We start from the raw sequence: 15023 nt of genomic DNA, 5'->3' as shown, positions 1-15023 counted from the left end.
ATTTTACCGATTTGTTTTCTAATTGTTTCAGTCAATTGTCAGTGATTGGGATTCCGTAACAGAAGATATTCAAACCACTCAGAAAGCTCATCCCCTTCTTCATAAAAAGGATACTATAAATGATGAAGGTAAATGCACCAAAATATACCGGTAACCTTTTGCAAACCTTTCCTTCTAATGCCAGGTTTTCAAAAAAGATTTTTTCTTCTTTGCAGATTCACCATGGGATGAAGAGGTAAGATTATTATAATAGGAATGTACTTTGCGAAAACTGATCAATTCTGGTCAATTAATCTTTGCAACTTAAAAGTGGCATGTGTTGTAAATTTAGACTTAGCGTCCTGTTTGTAATAGGGCAAATTATTCAATATGTTATCGTGGCATCATCTGGTAAAAATTAAGCAATATTCTATTCCTATTTGAATAGCATATTGACAATGTTTGAATACATCTACTGCGATGGAATTTTAAGAGTAAATCATAATGATCAGTTCTTATCTCGTTAAACTGAAATTTATTCGTTGGATGTGTTTATGTGTTAAGGATGGCGTCGCGACTACTCCATCAAAAACAGATCACCCAACTGTAGTTACGACTGCTGGGCCTGCTGATGATACAGAAACTGAATCAGAACAAGTCAGCGAATGGGAATTAGAACGTAAAAGGGTGAGTAATACTTAGACAATCCAAAATCACAAATAGTTGTAATGAAGTATTTATTAAGACGACTTATAACACTTCCGTATTATTCTCCTAGGCAAAATTTTTTGGATCCCATGCATAAAGGACTTGTATGTAGCAACCACATAGAAAACTTTTTGATAGATCCTTACTTGGTACTAATGATACGTATGTCTGAATTTTGCATATTAATGTAAATCAAAATTGCGTTGAAATTGCCATTTTAGTGCAAAAATGATATTCAAATAATGTTTCACACATTATGGATTCATTCACAATGTGCAGGCATTCCAGGTGCTGAAAACCGCTGTGGCTAGAGTTGTTTAATCAGGGTTGGCTAATTGAAAATTGGAAAAATGTCGTACAAAATTAATGCTGGTTGGTTATTTCACAAGCAGCTGTTGCACGGGTGACTGTCAGATGTATTGGTATTACTGACCATTTATCCAGCAATTGAACACTTGCAACTTCGTACATATGTTATGAAATGGTTCTGCATGTTTTTCCGGAAGCTGGAATTAGATTATAGGTTAATGATTTATTCTCTTTCAGATATCATTTTGGACTATATTCTAATCAAATCAGTTAATTCATATTACATTTGATAACTTCATTAATCCAAAAATACATATGTATTTTTGATTAATCTCATATTTGGACTGTATATTCTCATCTATCTTCATCAATATTATATATTATTTCATAAAATTGAAGTGGTAGGCAGTTGTTTTGTATGGTTCTGTCTATTGATTCCCGATCTACATTACCTTCTGTGTCACTAATACTGTATATTATAATATGCGTATAGTTAAACTGATTATAGATTGGGCTGATAGATGATTGAAATTCTTGTACCGAGCACCTTTATTTTTCCAGAAAAAGGAGCTTGACGAACGTCAACACCAGTGGGAATTGGAACAGGCTGCTAAACGTGAAGCGCTGAAAAAAGAAGCGGCTGAAGAATTAGAGGTAAAAACAATGAGTTTAGATCATTCACATTTAAAAATCGTTCCCGTAATCTGCTAGTCTCTCGCGTCAGGGAATCTAATTGATCCATGATTGGATTTCGGATTTCTTGAAATATAAACTCCTACACTTTACATGTCTATTTCTATCTCACATTTTTTTTCAATATTAGAAAGAAAAAGAAGAAAAAATTCTGAATGGAAATAATGGTGAAGTGATTGTGAACGGACATTCGCCGATCAAGAGTAAAATAGATAAACCTGATAACGATCTGGTGAGTTATTGCATCAAGCTTCATTCACGTCAACGAAGATGATTATCTGATATCAGATGATTATCTGATTAGTTATCTGAGCTAATGATGTTCAATTATTGCAGTAGAGATTGTTATTAACAAAACATTTTTCTCAAGAAGGATTTTGAATATTCATTGTAGCGCATATGATTTTTACCCGGAGCCAAGATATTTACCTTTTGATTGTCTCTGATAAATGAGAGCGTAGACTTGAATGGGACCTGTACCTTTTGTAAACGTTCAATTCAGTAGCTTTTTGTCATTCATATTACGATTAAATGACAGATATGATGCGTATTATTGTCAAAGAACACGGGAGGGCGCCTTGTTATGCGATGATCAATATGTTATTTTCAAATGACGTCACATCAGATCTTTAGTAATATATTCCAACCATGCTTGGACTAATCTCAATCACCTGTTACTGACTATTCATTTGCATAAGAATAGTTGAGCAGCTGACTGACTCCTGTAAACAGAAAGCCTGTTGTAACACTGATCACTACATCTGGAATTCGTGCTAAGTCCTCGGCTTCAGTGTGGCGGTAATTCAACACAAAACGTCATTGATTCTCTGTGATCTGGAAGGATTTGTAAATTGTCAATGCCTGGACTCAGTTCTGAGGTTGCGTCCAGCTGATCTAGATCTCAGTACAGCCCACAACACATCCGATGCAGATGTTATTGAACGACAATTTATTGAAGTCGAACGATCAGTTTTTATTATCATCCGCGCCGAGGTTTACGACGACGACGCATGTTTCAAACTGCGACGAGTTTTAATTCAGTATCAGAAAACACGGTTCAATCACGATGAATTTCAGTCGCAACGATCTCTACGAATAGAATCGGTTTAGTGAATAACTGCTGCGGTTTTCAATCGAATAATTGAAAGATGAATCTCGTATTGTCGTCTATTCAAAGAAAGTGGCGAAAGGTAATTTCGATGTGTTATCTGCGGCTGAGGCAGGGAGCGTTGCTTGGTTGTTAATTAAACGTTAACTCGAGATATGGATAACAGAAGTAAAAGAGTTAGCATTTGATGTATAACTAGGCGGATGATGTGAATCCTGGTGTTAGGTTTTCTAGTGGACTGGTTACACTGTGTATGCATGATGCGATGCTCAATATACAAAAAGTGGTCCAAGAGATCTTTGTTATTGCGGCGTCATTTTGTGTATTAAGGTTCTTTCAAAGGTTTTTTTTTGCATACCCAAACCTTGTCCGCAATTGAAAATTTAAAAAAAGTTCATTTTCCATACAGGCCTCATACCATAAATTAGGAAAATGTTTAACGCTCTACAAAAATTCCGTAGTAAGGACAAGGTAATGTGTTTGCATCATGGTCGATTTTGTTTTTTTTAATATTATCCATTCTCTCTAGAGGATATGGGGCTTTCTTTCTTCAAAGAAATATTAAAAACAGGTTCTATGACTTGATATTATATTTAGTTGTTGATGATGTGAATCTTTTTTTGCAACTTTTTGATGGCTTTGTAACTTTCGTAGCTCCTCACTCACTCAATGCCAGAACGTTGAGTTGAAGAAGACGTTTTGATTTGGCTGAGGGAATTGGACCCTGATGCATGGTTGGGCTTTGGGGATTTATTTTTCTTGCTGTGGTGATGGTTACTTGCGTATTGATATTGTTTCTTTTGGAATTGCATGCGTTAAGTAGTGAGAAGGATGGTCTCTCGGGTTTTACAAATTATCCTATTTGAAAGCAGGAATCTTTACGTAGCGACTTTTCAAATGATAGATATTTGATGAAGATAATTGAGAATTTGATTGATCACCAATCTGCTGAGGTTTATGTCACTGCTTTTGGATGCCTACGATCAGCATACTGAAATGCGTGCGGAAAAGTTTAATCAAAACTCCAATTAATAATTCACCAGTTTACGCAAACTAATTATTCTCTAGATATTAATAGTTAATTAATCAATACTCAATCCTGTAAAACACATCTGTGCTGTTTTGAATATAGCACAGTGTAGTTATAAGTGAGTGATTGGTTAGTCCCATCTCTAGGGGTAAAGGGTTATCAGTTTGGATTCTTAAAAATCTGAAAGTGGATTAGTTTGTCGGGCTTGAAAATATGTGTGGTATGTAATATATATGTCCCTTTACTCTTCATGTTCAATTTGATTGCGTATGCTGACTATATGTAGCATGCAGTCAACTGTTTATTAATTTTTTTATAGTTTCTAAAGCATACATTAGTTATTGATTTCGCCTTGCAAATAATATAGGATTTATCGATCATAGGCCAATGCCAATTAAGATATTTTTCACAGTTTTAAGGCATCTGCTGGTTTATTGAAGAAAAGATAATTTCAATTTTTCAATTAGTTTAGTTGGCCTAGATACCAGAATAACCTTGTAGTCAAAATGATACTTTTTACTTGGTGTGATGACTTTTCGTCTATGTTTTGTAGTCTTTCCAGAAAAATGAGGCGCCGTCAATACAAGTCACAAGTTTTGGTGGTGATTCATTCAACGAAATGGGATACGAGTTTGATTCTGGTTCGACGCCAAACACACCAACATCAAAGTGAGTAGATTTTATGGATAAAGTATTGTGACAGGTCTATGGACATCGAGTAACTCCCGGGAAGTTAAGCCTGGTAGGGTGTTTAAGATCAGAACTGTCGTGACAGTTTGATCGCAGTTACATTTCTGTTCAGGTTTAGTTTTACTGCAATAAAACTCAGTTTGAAGAGCAATATAAATTGTATTATCCACCATTGCAATTACTGGTGTGTGTAAGATGTTTTAATGGAAACGCAATTGAAAGACAAACTCAAAACATGTAATTGTGGAGAAGCAAAGCACCATTGATTATGATAGTTAAAAGCTATTAAATTCGCCCGCCATGAAATTAACAGACCATTAAATAGTTGATTCATTTTAATCGTTAAAAGTGCTACCGATTGAATTTGTACTGGTCAAACATAAGGGGAAAGTATCATAAGTGATATCTCAGGATATCTTTAGTTGAATATTTGAGTATATTCTTTTTGCATTAATGTCCTTATTACTGTTTCGGGCATGACGCGTGCTAGACCTTAAGTGTCTTAAGTGCCTCCCATCGGGAGGAAAAAACAGTTATATCGTAAAGTTTACTCATAAATGGAATTCAGATTTATTGCCGGTTATATAAGGCGATGAAATACCAACTCGGACTGTGCATGTTCATTTGTTGGCGAGATATTCAAATTTGTGGCTTATGTAAAATTCATTAGTTTGGTTACTAACATTCAGATCATTGGCAGTGGTCAGGTAGATCAAGGAGTCCGAGGGTAGATCGCCCAATCTGGCTTTCAAAACTGATTTCTAATTATGAAGGAATCACCAAGGATTTATCCTAGTTTAAGTCCAAGACGAAGTCCAAGTTCGTTTCAGTTATGGACAAAGAGGTAACAATAATGAATATTCGAATCGACTAACTTATTTGATTGAAAGTCTATTAGTGCATTCGTTATTGTATTTGAAATGATTCAGAGCTTATCATAGGGCTACCACATAATCATGTAAAAAGTAAAAGAAAATCAATCGTCATGAATAGTTTTGGTTGAAATCTCTGACTCTTTGGGTTGGTTAGATTTTAGTCAGATCAATATATAAAACAACATAGGCTTTATTCACCGATATCAACCAGCATTATTCGTTTTGATGTTATGATAAAAGTTTGCATGATTCAATTTACCTGAACTTTTGACTCAATATCAATAAAACCGTCTGCGACATACGAATGTATTATTTAAAAGTTCAGGACCTGGAATTAATACTTGTTAATGCGTCCGCGGTTTTGCTCATACATGTGTTATCTATCTATTCTTCCCCATGTCTCTATAGTATATCATATTACCTAAATATCAATCCAACAGATTTTCACCATTCGGCTTCATTGAAATCTGTGCACGAACTGTTTTACCCAAACCCACTAAAATCCCGCTTAGAGGTAAATGTAGGTTTCACATAATTCCTAAATAGGCCTATGTAATTTATTCAGAGATATGTCATTATATTGAAACTGAAAATATGGTTGTCCCAGTTATGAATTACTGTCACCGTTTCAAATGGCTTATTTTTATGAATCCTGGCGGTGATGATTTTTTCTATCATGTCAAGGGCTGTTATATGCATTGAAGATATATGTAGGAGTGTCATCCAAAACATCTGTGTTGTGTCTTATTGGTTTTAGGTCTTTTATGATATATATCGATTTACAGTACGATCTGAGCACAGGTGGTCCTATTTTTCGCGTTTTCTACGATATCTTACATTTTCATTCATGAAATAAGACAACAACAATATTACAACGCATTAGACTTGAAATGTTGCATCAGTCAGTTATTGGTTCATGCTATAATGGTAAAACCGACCTATATCGATTTATTAGTGAAATCATTCGAAGAATTCAAACTTCATTATTTAAACCGTACAATACCCGGATATGTCCATGATGATAGTGAAAAGAATGGGTAAGTCTTCACCTCATTGAACTGTATAGTTTATAAGGTTACTGGTAGACTGATATTAATCTCAGTTTGGAGTTAACAAGTAAACACCCAGAGTAGATATTGAAAAGTTTATTATCTAACCGTTTTGGGTTTACTTCTTCTAAACCCTTTCATCAGAGAAATCATGAGATGGTTTTCTCGGATGATGGGGTTTAAAAGTAAACCCGAAACTGTCAGATGATAAACTTTTCAATATCTGCTCTGGGTTTTTACTTGTTTATAAGGTTACTGATTATATGGTTTATTATCGAAAGTTTTTGGCAAATCAGTATAGGATATCAGGGTTAAAAAACCATCTCATCAAATGTGATTCACAAAATATAATCGATTTGTGTTTCAATCTTGTCGCGCTCAATCTCTTAGAATAATTTTGTTCTTTTGTGAATTGTAGTATCGTTTGAATTTTCATCTAAAACAACCTTGAAATTTGATATTCTTCATACATGATACATCGCATATGTTTAAGTCATTGGACACAAATTTACACATGCTTTTAGTTATCATATGTATGCGCGTTAGTGCTAGGATTTCTATTTTAATACAAGCTAGTGTGTGCCAGTTATCAAAACAATGAATTTATGGATAAAAACAATAAACAGAATACACAACGTTAATAGGTATACAGTGTCTGGTTTTAGATTGAAAGGATTTTGAATGGTTCCTTTATTGATTCTACGAAATTTTGATATTTTCAGGGAAGCTGCAAATGCGCATCTCAACGTTAGTCAAGATGAACGTTCCAGGCAGCTACGAGCTCGACGGGAGAAGGCGGAACGTGAAATGGAGGAAGCTAAATATAAGAAACACTTGACGAAAGATGGAAGTTTTGATTATAATTTCAGTCTCGATGATGATGATGACACCTATACAAGCGATGTTGTACCAGACTCGCCAAGAGATATTCTTGAGAAAAAGTAAGTTTCCACAAGTTTGTATCCAGCAAATTCCCATTCTCTGGAGCCAGATCCAGAGCCAGATCCATAGTTGAGACTTAAATCTAAAAGTGGTCTTCAACCTTAAGACTGGTCTTTAGTTGTTAGATTTGCTCTAGAAATAAGATTGTTTTTGACTGGGTTTAAGTCTAAGCCGTGACTACAGAATCCAGCCCATGAAAGAGAAGAGCATCTCTGTATCCATAGCGGCTCAATGCTATCCCATAATTCTCCCTAACAACTGGAGTCCTTAGTTTCTCCTATGTTACTGGTTGCTATAGATGAATATCAGTTCATATCATGGCAATTTCATGGATTCTGAACTTGAAAAAATTGTGAATAACAGGTATTAAGGAAAATAAGCTACTTGATTTCAATGGCATTAATTTTTTTCTTATCCGTGCTGTCCACCTTTTTTTTTCTTAGTCGGGATCTCACTTCCCCATTGGGCTCCTATGTACATGGCGTTTTGGGCAGTACTTCACCATTGCTGCAGCATACGAATAATGTAAGCAGTGCTGTGAATGGTGACGATGGACTTTCTTACACTGATACTGATAATGAAGACTCATTACAACTAAAACTGCAAACAACCACTCCCCAAATGCAAACTCCGGATATGAGTATGTCACATGGTAGGTTTACAAAAAGAAATTACTACTACCGGGTATCTTAAATGTTTTGTTCAGGTTCTTTGTTTGCCTTGTAAATTGGTGTCAGGCCATCAGAATGCCAATATTGCAGAATTACGTAGAACATCTGTTGTGGTCATCAGTTCTATGGCCATTGCTAGATTAAATTAGATATTGATAGGACCCTCATTTTCTTCAGGTTTAAGTTATGTTGGGTAACAACACTAAGCAAATTTATGTAGATTTCTTCTGTTTCGGCATATTTGAACAGATATTTGATGACATTTTCTAGATGCATCTGGTATAGCTACACCTCGAACACAAGACCAGATACGCGAACAAAAACGTCAATTCGAGCGCGAAAGAAGTCTAAAAATGTCACTGGAACAACAGAAAAAAGGTTTAGAACGAGAGAGAACTGATTTACTCAGGTAAATATGAATTATTGCGGTATTTTGAATTTTGTAAACTTTCTTGTTAACTTCACTTATTTGTGATTTTTATTTCAGGAAAGTCGATGATCTTTCGCACACGAGATCAACTTTAGAACAACACAGAGTTGAACTGGAAGCTAAATTACGATCTGTTGAGTAAGTCATCATTCTTTGATTGTTGGCCCCTGGGTATACTGTTCATACTGCGCAATCCAATCTTATGTTGATAAACACGACACTATAGGGAGTTCGAAAATGATTCTTCGGCCGATTAGATTTTCAGAGAATGCTTATCTCATACAGCTGGTACATACTGAATGTGATGAAATATAGATTTTATACTGATCAATTTTACTCTGTATTTATTCAGTTAAATGATTAATAAGTTGTCATTTCTAATAATTTGTTCATGAATGCAACCGGCTTATGTGCATAGAAAAACAAACTCGGCGAGCAAATAATTTATAGTTTTGAAAAAGATGGCCATAGACTAATTAATCAGTTATGGAAATTGTCACTCTGTACGGTTGTTTGTATTTCTATCATGGAATAGAATGAGAGTTTGATTACATAGCCTAGTAGTGCTGATACCAATTCAATCATTTCTCAACATCTGTTTCAATTTCTAGTCTAGTGGTTATCATCTCGGCATGAATGATTTATGAATGGCAACCATTTGTAATAGCAATATTGCATGTTGTATGGGCCAAGTGTTAGTTTTGTGTTATACTACATCTGTCGTGCTGTCACTTCCATTTTGCCTATATAAAATGGATAAATCATTGTATTGTTTTCTCTAACTTCATTGTAGTTACCAACTTAATGAAGAAGTTGAAAAACGAAAGAGCGCTGAAACTGTTCTTCAGAAGACTAAAGAACAGTTACAAAGAAAGGAAGAACAGTACACGGTGTAAGCAGAAGTGAACCATTCTTTTGTGATCAGATCAATAAGACATGCATTATTCTTGAGCATGTATTGATACAATATCTAACTCTCATTTTACAGGGAAGTTGAAGAAAAGCAGAAATTGGAGTTGAGCATGCGTAATTATCAGATGGAACTTCGTACAGCTCAGTCGACTATAAAACAGGTACCGGTGAATAGGTCACCTGTACATGTACATGTGTCTGTACATGTTACTGCACATACAGTAATACATCGACGTTAGACGTATCGGCTAACAACTGTTAGCCATCATCAGGCATACTCCTGATGATGGCTAACAGTTGTCAGCCGAAACATCGCTCCTCAAATATAATCATTCTGATATAGAATTTTTCAATCTTGGCTTCGTTATTGTGGGATTTCTCTCGTCATCTCATACACGGATATTGTGTATCTTCTCGTCTAACAGTTATACATGTTCATAATCCATCATTCTTATTTCAGTTGGAAGATGAAAAAGAGGACATTCTGAGGCAGTTAACCCATGAGAAAAGCAGTCGACAGTTACAAGAGCAGATAAACGAAGACCAAATCAAACTACAGCAAACTATTGGTCTGAACAGTGCACCGCCTACATCAAGTGGCCCATTCAGTCATGAAGCTCCATATGAAATACAATCTGAGGACACAACTAAACTAAAGGCTGAACTCAGTGCATTAAAGGTACAAATACTGGATGGCTTACTGCATGAAATAACATCTATAAATACTGCTAATATGTCATACACTCTGTACAGGTCGCAACTGCTGAACAAAACTTATCATTTGAAAAAATTATCACTGATTTAGCTGTGAGTTTGCAATAGAGTTAACTGCTCTTGATCACTGATTTTGCAGTTGTTTATCAGTTTAGTTTTCAGTTTATCAGTTTAGCTCCTTGTCAAAGGAAATGCTGACTTGAAATAATTGGTTCTCATTTAATGCAACAGTTACTTGTTGATTCGAGCTCTTTGTATTGATTTATTGTCGCTGTAGAATTTTGTTCCTGTATTTGATTACTTTGTGTTTACAAACTGCTTTAGCCATATTCATAAATTGATTTTTCAGCTTGAACTGGATCGTACAAAAACACGATTAAAAGACGATCATAATCTACTCACTCAGGAAAACGAAGAACTCCAAAGTCGCATTGAAGATCTTAAAAATGAAATAGTAAGCATCCCTACCATGAACACATTTCAATGATATGAACATTTGGTGAAACCCACCCTACTTTATGGTTTTCTGTTGCAAATTCCAGAAATTAAATGAAGAGGCTCTGGCACAGGCTTCTATGCAATATAATATGCAAGTTGGGACTCTGAAAGCTGATAACACACGTTTGTCATCTAGTTTAGAGAAAGAACGGCTGATTAGAGAAAAATTGGAGTCTGAGGTGAGAACAGTAACTACTTAGTAGCAACATCGTCTATGATAAATTTTCTTTAAATGTTGAAATTTCAATATTCTTGTTTTATTTTAGGTTGACTCATTAAAAGCAAGATTACAGACAGCTAATAGCGAATTTGAAAAATCTCAAAACGCCCGAACTGAAATTGAAAGGTATGCTTATTTACGCTTATTACATTCGTAGAAGTATTTTCCAATTATTAATGCGTGATGTTGAGATGATTCCTTCGCAATTCGTAGAAATCTACAGAAGGATCGAGAAGAGTGGAACCGATTGATGGAGAAGAAAGATGCTGAGCTTTCCAATGTGAAAGAACTAAATATGGTATTTATTCCTAGCAAAACGAAAATTTAGATGATTTTATGATGTAGTAAAATCAAGTGATTAATCATACAAATTGTGTGTATATATTTCTAATGAAGGATGTTTGTGATGAGGTAAATTTTTCTCATTCTCTTGACTTATGGTATCTTATGACTTAGTCCTGAATACAAATGTTAAGTTGCATATTAGATGGAATGAAATTTGAAAAATATTCTTGGCCAGTGCTTAAATGCTTGACATCTACCGCTACCTTGGAACAGATGAATAATTGTGACAATCATTTTTCCATACCAGCAGATTGCATATTTAGTGTGATATCCATTAGTGAGTTCCTGCAGATTCCTTAGTTTGAATGTTTTGGGCAGTTTGGCATTTCTCCTTCAATCAATGCCTTTATCAGTCTTTGTGGTGTGGAGTCTGATGGTGTTGGATTTACTTGCGTCTATTTTATTGATGTCTATTTGGACCTGTCTATTTATACTTTATTATCATCGGATTTTCATAAACCTAGCTCATTTGTGGGGAAAGAACTTAATCGGTTCTCATCAACAATAATCCATCTTTCAATTAATAAGAAAAGTCATCGGACAGAAAAACAAAAAAGTATTAATGCGTTATCTTGATTTGTTTCTAAGCTATACCATGTCATTCTAAAAAAGACCATACTTAATGATTTATTCAACATTTCTTTTGCTTAAATTCTAATTAAAAAGATATGGATGATTATTTTCAGAGCTTATCTCAAAGAGTTGGTGTGGCGGAGACAAAGTTGTCAACTCTGGAAAGTGAGGTTTGTAAGGCAACAGAAGACTTTTATGAGTGAAAGAAACAATGAAGTCTCCTGATTATGTGTATTTCTTTTGTATAGTTGGGAGTAAGAAATGTATCATTATTGGAGAAAACAAATATGCTTGGTAGTCTACAGAAAGAATTGGACCACAGACGCAGTTCTATTGATAGTCAAGAAATAATACTTAGAAAAGAGAAGGTACGTGAAAGCACTACTGAGTAAAAGAAGTTAATGAAGATTAATCAATAACCTGTTCACTTCTTTGTCTTTTGCTGATAGACTGAACTAGTTAAATGTCAAACAAAGTTAGAAGGTCTTCAAGAGCAGTTAACTCTGTTGCAACACGAAAACATAGCTTTGAAACAGAGCTTAGATGCGATGCAAAGCGATTCATCGCTTAAAGAGAGATCGGCGATCGAAGTTCAGGAGCGATTCGCCGAATTACTCAATCAAATTCGAGCAGACTACGACAAAACACGATTCGCTCTTGAAGAGAAAAACACTAAGTTGTTGGAATCACTGGAAAAACAACGCGACGATCAACGGAATTCGGATATGAAACGCAGTCACCTCGAACTCGAAATGAAAAATCTACAGCAAGAATACAATAATACTCTACAAAAACTGTCAAAAGCCGAGGCAGCTGTCGAACTAAGTTCAAAGGTATGAATGAGATGAACATATCAGTAGCAGTCTTTCGTATTAGAATAAGAATAGTTGAATTCAAATGATGATTTCGTCTGATAGGCTAAAGATGGAATTGACCATGAAAAGATCATGCTTCGTCAGGAAGTTGAGAAACTGCAGGGGCGTCTGCAAACAGCGACGGAAAAACAAGCGGAAGCACAGGTTAAAATTGCTGAAATGGTTGATCGCGTTGATCGTACTGAGAGAAACGCTCAGTTAGCCGCGCAACAATTAGCCTCATCTACTGCTAATGTGGAGCAAGTCTCAAGAAATAAGGTAAATGAATGAATTAGTGGAACAACTACAGTGATGTGACCGGTGTAAAATTCAATTCAAGTTTATCATTGATGATGTAATTTCTATTTCAGGGTGAGAAGGAAGATCAAATCCATCAGCTCGAAGTGAAAAACGCCCGGTTGGAATCGTCGCTGGAACATGAAGTCGCGCGAGCTGATATGTTACAACGTGAATTAAGAGATTCAAACCGGGTATGAAAAATCTCTTATTCTTATTAGCGAATGATATGCTATCCTATCCAAGCTTCAATCAAATGATTATAACTTTACCGCATTTTACTCAGAATTGCTTCGCGATCCATCCTGCTGTCTAATCATCATCTACAGCTCCTAATTCTTCCTTAGTGCATGACTTTTAAGATCTAGATCTATTGGAAATAGTTGTTATTGAACCTCGAAAGCTTGATGTATAACCTTGCTGTGTCTCAATTATCACCTGAATTATTAATTGCTGATTTGATGTAAATTTGCTGGTAGATAAATCACATAGCTAGGCAACCTATCTAATCTAAACACTTCCTGAAGAAAAAGGATTGCTACTGCCATCGTTGACAGCCTTTCTGAATGTGTCTATACTACTCAATCCTTTCACCTTGCCCTTTCCACAATCTTGCAGGTACGGGATTCCCTAGAACAACTGCTCACAGGTTTAAAGGATACAAATATTCAGTTATCAAGTAAACTGGGTGTAAGTCTGTTTGATGCATGCATTTGTTTGCCGTGATTTTATAACTCCTTTCTTACTCGTTTGATTTGAATCATATTTTGTTTATTATTATAATCTATTCTTGTGACTTTTGATGTTTGGTCAGAAAATGACAATTCTATGACGACTCTATTAACTGCTCTAAGACTAGTTTAGTTCATATTGCTCCTTCAGCTGATATAATTAATTGAACACTACTATATTCTTGAATTAGGAGGAGACATTGAATCGTACGGTGATGGCGCAGGAAGCAGATGATCATCGCGATCTGTGGGAAAGTGAAGTAAAATCCAAATCTAAATTAGGTTTAAGGGTGAGTATCAAATCCTTAGTGTTACAGTGTCAGTATTAGTGTCTGTGCTTATTCTTAGATAGCATCATTCAATGAATTCTAACTATGTAGATTGCTCAGTTGGAACGTGCCAAACAGGAAGCCACTGCAATAATGGAAGAGGTGAGTTTCAAACTACACGTACTCAGAGAAGTTGGTTATTCCTGAAGTGGGAAAATAGTGATCAAGAAACAGGTTTTGAGAACTTGTCTTGAAATGTCTTATTTGTTTTGTCAGGAAAAACGCAAAGCTCGGAAAGCGATTGAGTTGAAAAAGGTTGCAGAAACAAAATTAGAGGCCTTACAAGAGAAGTGAGTTACATACAGTCTCTTTGCTCGCTAGACAATTATTGATTCTTTCGATTACTTACTGATTCACTTGTTTTTATAGGAATACTGAATACCAGAAAGAAATTGCTACTTTAAAGACACATTTAAAGGCAGCTAGAAAAAGATTGCGAGTAAGTATAATAATCTGATAGAAACGTTTATGTGGTATGATATTTTTCTATAGAATCTACATTTCTAACAATATACAATTTCAGGAATTAGAATCCAGTGATAGTCGAATAAATACACTTCATTCTGATTTCGACCGTGAACGAATGGCAATGGAAGGCACCTTATCTTCATTGCGACGTCAGGTTCGTTTTAAGTATTTCTCTTAATGTGGATGATGACTGTTTGGTAATCAGGCAATGATAAATGATAATAAACTCATCAAGTGACTGGATATGTACCGTTTATACTGGTTTATGTTATCTTAATGCCCTGAAACGCTAAGATTAATTACTTGCCATGGTAACAGCAAGCGATGTGTCAAATTACACTTGCTGCTTTGATGGTTTTGGGAAACGTTATGTGTATAAATGTGTCCAGGTATTTTTAGGTCCACCCTTAGTTGAGTGTGCGTTATATTTTAACTTTTTTTCATTCTTGTATTTCGACCAGTTGCCCTTGGTAACCATGAAATGTATGCATATATCTAATCTATCAGGTTACCTGTCATTCCGATTAATTGTCAATGGTTTCATTAAGTTTCATCACATACCCGGTAGTGCATTTGAGAAAAGCAATACATATTACCA

General features: G+C 35.3%; 1 protein-coding gene across 6 annotated transcripts in view; it reads left to right on the top strand.

The window, feature by feature from the left end:
- LOC141902922 (uncharacterized) overlaps positions 1–15023 on the top strand; it is a 32671-nt gene that overhangs the window by 10353 nt on the left and 7295 nt on the right. For 5 of the 6 annotated variants that reach the window (XM_074790888.1, XM_074790886.1, XM_074790890.1 and 2 more), the window contains 28 exons: positions 32–128; positions 216–235; positions 544–666; positions 1558–1650; positions 1820–1921; positions 4381–4496; positions 7164–7382; positions 7827–8035; positions 8325–8463; positions 8542–8622; positions 9278–9376; positions 9473–9557; positions 9857–10075; positions 10460–10564; positions 10653–10787; positions 10875–10954; positions 11042–11126; positions 11860–11916; positions 11995–12114; positions 12196–12579; positions 12664–12879; positions 12972–13091; positions 13516–13587; positions 13820–13918; positions 14009–14059; positions 14174–14247; positions 14327–14396; positions 14481–14579. In XM_074790888.1, coding sequence (XP_074646989.1) covers positions 32–128; positions 216–235; positions 544–666; positions 1558–1650; positions 1820–1921; positions 4381–4496; positions 7164–7382; positions 7827–8035; positions 8325–8463; positions 8542–8622; positions 9278–9376; positions 9473–9557; positions 9857–10075; positions 10460–10564; positions 10653–10787; positions 10875–10954; positions 11042–11126; positions 11860–11916; positions 11995–12114; positions 12196–12579; positions 12664–12879; positions 12972–13091; positions 13516–13587; positions 13820–13918; positions 14009–14059; positions 14174–14247; positions 14327–14396; positions 14481–14579 — 3369 coding nt within the window. The remainder of the gene's footprint in view (positions 1–31; positions 129–215; positions 236–543; positions 667–1557; positions 1651–1819; positions 1922–4380; positions 4497–7163; positions 7383–7826; positions 8036–8324; positions 8464–8541; positions 8623–9277; positions 9377–9472; positions 9558–9856; positions 10076–10459; positions 10565–10652; positions 10788–10874; positions 10955–11041; positions 11127–11859; positions 11917–11994; positions 12115–12195; positions 12580–12663; positions 12880–12971; positions 13092–13515; positions 13588–13819; positions 13919–14008; positions 14060–14173; positions 14248–14326; positions 14397–14480; positions 14580–15023) is intronic. The other variant, XM_074790889.1, reaches the window with a different exon arrangement.

Source organism: Tubulanus polymorphus, chromosome 3 (assembly GCF_964204645.1).
Source record: "Tubulanus polymorphus chromosome 3, tnTubPoly1.2, whole genome shotgun sequence".
NCBI lineage: Eukaryota > Metazoa > Nemertea > Palaeonemertea > Tubulaniformes > Tubulanidae > Tubulanus > Tubulanus polymorphus.
This window is presented reverse-complemented; position numbering and strand designations above follow the sequence as displayed.